The sequence below is a fragment of the Postia placenta genome (assembly GCF_002117355.1).
Source record: "Postia placenta MAD-698-R-SB12 unplaced genomic scaffold POSPLAscaffold_14, whole genome shotgun sequence".
In the NCBI taxonomy this organism is placed as follows: Eukaryota; Fungi; Basidiomycota; class Agaricomycetes; order Polyporales; family Adustoporiaceae; genus Rhodonia; species Rhodonia placenta.
In genome coordinates, this window is record NW_020169845.1 from 377,752 (window position 1) to 382,467 (window position 4,716).

Sequence of the window (4,716 nt, forward strand, 5' to 3'; positions counted from 1 at the left end):
CGTACCAAGTCGTGACAGCCCCATCAACAGAGGATGTCTTCGAAGATCCAGTCGGCAAGGGCCTTCGCTGTCTCTTTTTGAAGCAGTTGAAACTCGGGGTAAGTCATGAGCAAACATCTACCTTGGACCAAGTACTTGTATCTGCCTGAGGCAGGCATGTGCATTGTGTCGATGTGAATTTTTGCAAAGATGGGGGCTGGTACTGTGATGGTCAGAGGAATGAGGATTTGACAAACTTGTCGAGACTGGCAGATATGGCACCATCGAACGAACCAGGCGATGTCGGCGTAGTGGAACGGCCACCAGAATCGCTCATTGACGAAGGCTCGGGTTGCGTAGATTCCTTGATGCGCGGTGCGGTCATGGCATTCTCGAAGTATTCGAAGGCGATCACCGGGCTTGACGACTAGCTTGTGTGCTCCGTGACTGTCCTTGCGCCAGAGGGTGTCGTTGTCGAGGAAGAATTGCATGCAGTATTTGATGAACCCTTCATAAACACTTTTGGAGATGTCCTCGGGCTTTGCTAACGTTCGATGAAATTCGAGCATGTCAAGTCGAGCTTCGCATCGGCGAGTTGCACTTGCTCCGATCAAGGCACTAGCTTGTAGCTATCCTCCTCCCTATTGAAATCTGAGCCATCCTCGGCTCTGTCATTGGTGAAGATGGCCAGCAACTGGACGGATGGGAGGGGCTGAATCTGGTGAACGAAAGAATGCATCTGGTCAATCCAATCGTCGAACTCTTCGTCGACCTCGTCTTTGATGGCATCACCGGGCTGAGCTGTGCGTCGAGAGAGGCCGTCGGGGCCGTGCATTGTACCGGGGACGTGGACTAGCGTGAAATGGAATGTGAGAATCGAGACGATCCACCGGTTAATACTCACGCTTGGGGCGATGTCCGGATTCTTCAGCATACCCTTGATGTACCGAGCATCGACTTCGATGATGAGGTTCCGAACACCGATCAGGTAGAGTCGAAGGGATCGTAGTGTGCAGAATAGGCCGTAGATCTCGAGCTGCGGCTGTGAAAACCTTCGTTCGCAATTGTTGAGCGTGATTGAGCTGAACCTGTTGTAGTAACGGACTCGCGGTTGGCTTCGTCACACTGGCAGAGGTGATATCCGATGGCAATGAACGACGTGTTGACCGCGAGAATGACGGGAGAGGGGGAATCATAATTGAGGGCTCGGAGTGCGGGGGATGAGAGTAGCGCGTCCTTGAGGTCTTCCTGCGCCGCGATTTGCTCCAGACCAAACTCGAACTTGACGTCCTTCCTTGTGAGGCGTACGAGCACGTCGGCGCAGTGAGCAAAATTATGGATGAAGATACGAACAACGCCGATGGTTCTGAGGAACGCTCGAACGTCGGATAGAGTAGCGCATGCACCCCAGTTGCATATCGCAGTGACACGAGAGTTGTCGGGGAGGCAACCTTGAGGAGTGCAGCGATGACCTACCACCATGATTTCTCGAGTGATGAGGACGCTCTTGACTCCTGAAAAGGTACCTCCGGCGTAGCGCATTCGAGTGACTACGTGGTTCATGTTCTCGAAATGCTCCCATACGAAGCATCGAATGCCGCAGTTTGAAGGGAGCCGTTCGTCATTGTAGTCTGATTCGGGACCTTTGATGGGAACATCATCGACGTAGGGCACCGTAATGTGCGGGATCTCGGGCTGGAGGATGTAGGTGACGTTGTCGTGGAAGATTGGGACCGAGTTTGTCCAACCCATCGGGAGGGTTACGAGGCGCATGGCTCTGTAGGGTGTCTGGAACGTCGTTAGATCTCTTGAAGATTGGCAATGAGTTGTTTGTCATAGCCGACATAAAGGTCGAGCATGCCGCCGCATGGTCTTCCTCCAAATTGTTCTGCGAGGTATTCGGGCATCGGTGGTACACTGGAGTGTTGGATTGTAACTGCATTGAGGGGCTTGAGGGAATGGACAAGTTGAAGAGATTTACCGTCCTTCTTGATGACACAGAACCACCACGATCGATACGACGAGTTCGATGGTTCATAGACTCTGGCGGTGATCTTTCACTTGATCACCATGCAGACTTTGTTGTAGATCCCTGGCGGAATGGGGATATTCTTCTGCACCCAGGGCGTGTAAGGAACAACGGGGAAATCGATGGGGGGGAAGTACTCGGGCTTGAAGCATCCGCGCTCGTCGTTGGTCCAGGCGAAAGCTTCATTGTGCAGGCACATGAAGTGGTGGAGGACTCAATGTTTGTCGGGAAGTAGGAAGTCGCTGTTGTGAAGCTTATCAGTTGCTTCGAAGCATTCGAGGGTGTACCGACCGGTAGGTTTGAATGGCGGGGGGTCGGTCGAAAGCTTAGGCATGATGGATAGAGGGTCGCCCTTGATGTCTCGAAGTATTCGAAATTGTTTGGGGACGGCACCAAGGACGGGTCTGGTTTTGAGAGCAACAGGCTTGTATTTCTTCTTTGTCGCGGTGAGGATCTTGTGCGTTGAAGGGGTAGAAGTCGATGTCGTCGAAGGAAAGGGAAGAATCGAGTTGGAAAACTGTGAGATGGACTTCGTTGGAATGGGAGATGGCGGAGTCGAAGCAAACGGAGCTGAAAATAGAAGAGTTGAAGCCCACGTCGAAGTGTTCGATGGAGCGGCATTATAAGCTATATTGTCGGAAGTGTAAAGAGACTGCAAATATGATGAGACGGAGGTGCATGCGGAGAGATACAGCGATGAAACAGCGCTCGGAGTCGAGGAATCAATAGGAGAGATGAAGGAAATACTCGGTTTTACCCCATCGTAGTCGATGACTAGCACGGCTTCTCCTTGATCATGGGGAATCGATTCCTCAAAGCGAGAAAATGTGACTTGCGACACTCAAAAGGATGCTGCTGGCTTTGTGATCTTCCTTGCGTGTACGTCGGAATTGTGATGGTTTTGCCGGTGTTCGGGCAGAGGATTGTAATGGTCTGGTTCTTGTCAGCAAAGTTCTTGACAACACTCTGCGTAAGCACGTCGAAGGGTCGGCCAAGGAGGATGTCGTATGCTGCGTTTCGAATGACGTGAGCCTGGAGATACAATACGATCTCACCGATGCAGAAGGGAACATTTTGAATGAGTCCTAACAATCGGTCCACCTCGCCGTTCGCCGATTGCATGTTCAGCTGGATAGTAGGATCAAAGAGGAGGTTGAGGCCGAGACAGACCTCCTCCGACATGGCGACAATCTGCGACCCTGGGTCGACGATGCATTCAATCTGCTCTTTGTTGTCGATCAATGCGATGATTGAACGAATCGCATTCAAATCACATGTGACAGTGAATTCTGCGGGGTACTCGCCATGAGGGATGTGCTTCAGATATGTTTCATAGGGGTCTGGGACGATTGTAGCACCGGGTTCCAACATTGCGCCTGAACACGAGAGCTGGTTGACGGCTGTGACCTCGTCGGCGCCGATTTCTACAATGTGGGCCGACGCGACGGGTTCCGTCGAGACTCGCTTAGGGGTGACGGCGTCGCAGTACTTGGTTCGAACGTCGGGCGCAATCGACAGCAACTCTTCTGGGGTCAGCGTGACGAACTGCGACTTCATCAAACGCTGGAAGATTTCTTTGGCCAGCTTCGGCTGGATAACGGGGACGATGGTCTTGTACGCTGGTTCCTTGCCCTTGTCGTTCGAGGGCTTCGGCGGAGTTGCGAAGTTTCGAACGTTCGGTGGGGTGTAGGTTGCGTCACGAGTGTTTGCAAAGGGGTGTACTGGTGGTGCTGGGGGAGCGGACATAGTAATAGGATGAGACGTGGATTGCGTAGGCGAGGAGGAAGATGGCGCGGGTGCTGCTGCTGGTATCGTCGGAGGCGGGGCCGTGCTTGTCGAAGTGCTCGAGGGTGCCGCCACTCCCTTCGATGTACCAGATCCCGAGGCTTCCACGCTCTTCGGGATGGCTGGCGTCGTAGGCTTCTTCCGCTGTAGAATCTCGACGCCGTCAAAGACCTCCCTGCGCTTCCGAAGCTGAAGGAGTTCTCGCTCGAGCGCCTCGATCCTGCTGCTGGTGTTGAGCGTGAAGGTCTGCATAGTCGAGCGATCATCGATCTCAAAGAGCATTGTCGGAGTGGCGGGTGCTGCAAGATTTCTTCTATGCCACTCGTAGATTCGATCTCGTATTGTGAGACCAGGAATAGTGCGGGGGCAGAAACTTCCGTTCAGAAGGACGATCTTTCCTTTGGTGTTACGCTTGCACTTGCCGTCCCGGATGTCGATCTCCACGAACTCGCAGGTGCCTACCCTGCAGCCACGATTGCCGCAGTAATGGCACGTCTGTTCCGCTCCGCTGTTCTCATGGACGTGGACGGCAGCTTGTTGTCTCGGTGCGGGGGCGTGGTTGTGCGTAGTGTGCGTCGTCGGCTGAATGAGTGTTGCGATCGTCCTCGACAGGCTTTCGATGATCATCGAGATGTCTTCGGTTTTGATCATCCCGGGGGGCACCGGTGTCGAAGTGTTCGATGTCGAAGTGATAGTTTGGTTAGCCGCTGTCGTAGGTGTGCTCGATGTACCGTGTAAGATGAACGTAGCCGCCGCGTGAATCTCTGCCATGGTGTACGGGTCGTCGGCGTAGTGATCGGGATGCTTGAGATGCAGTCGGGTCTCGAGCCGTGTGAGCAACGCTGGCTGGAATCCTCGAAGAAATGCGCAACTTTGTTCGATAGTGGAGAGTCAGTGCTGTGCAATGAGATGTTTCGTAATGG

The 4,716-nt window shown here is 53.3% G+C and overlaps 1 protein-coding gene across 1 annotated transcript; it reads right to left on the reverse strand.

Annotated features, from left to right (window-relative positions):
• Positions 1 to 2,222: 2,222 nt before the first annotated feature.
• POSPLADRAFT_1060348 (hypothetical protein) lies at positions 2,223 to 4,564 on the reverse strand (the record flags this gene model as incomplete). Its single annotated transcript, XM_024481251.1, has 2 exons — positions 2,223 to 2,578; positions 2,848 to 4,564. The coding sequence occupies 2 exons, from the start codon at positions 4,562 to 4,564 to the stop codon at positions 2,223 to 2,225; spliced, it is 2,073 nt and encodes a 690-aa protein (XP_024335304.1).
• Between the last annotated feature and the right edge of the window lie 152 nt (positions 4,565 to 4,716).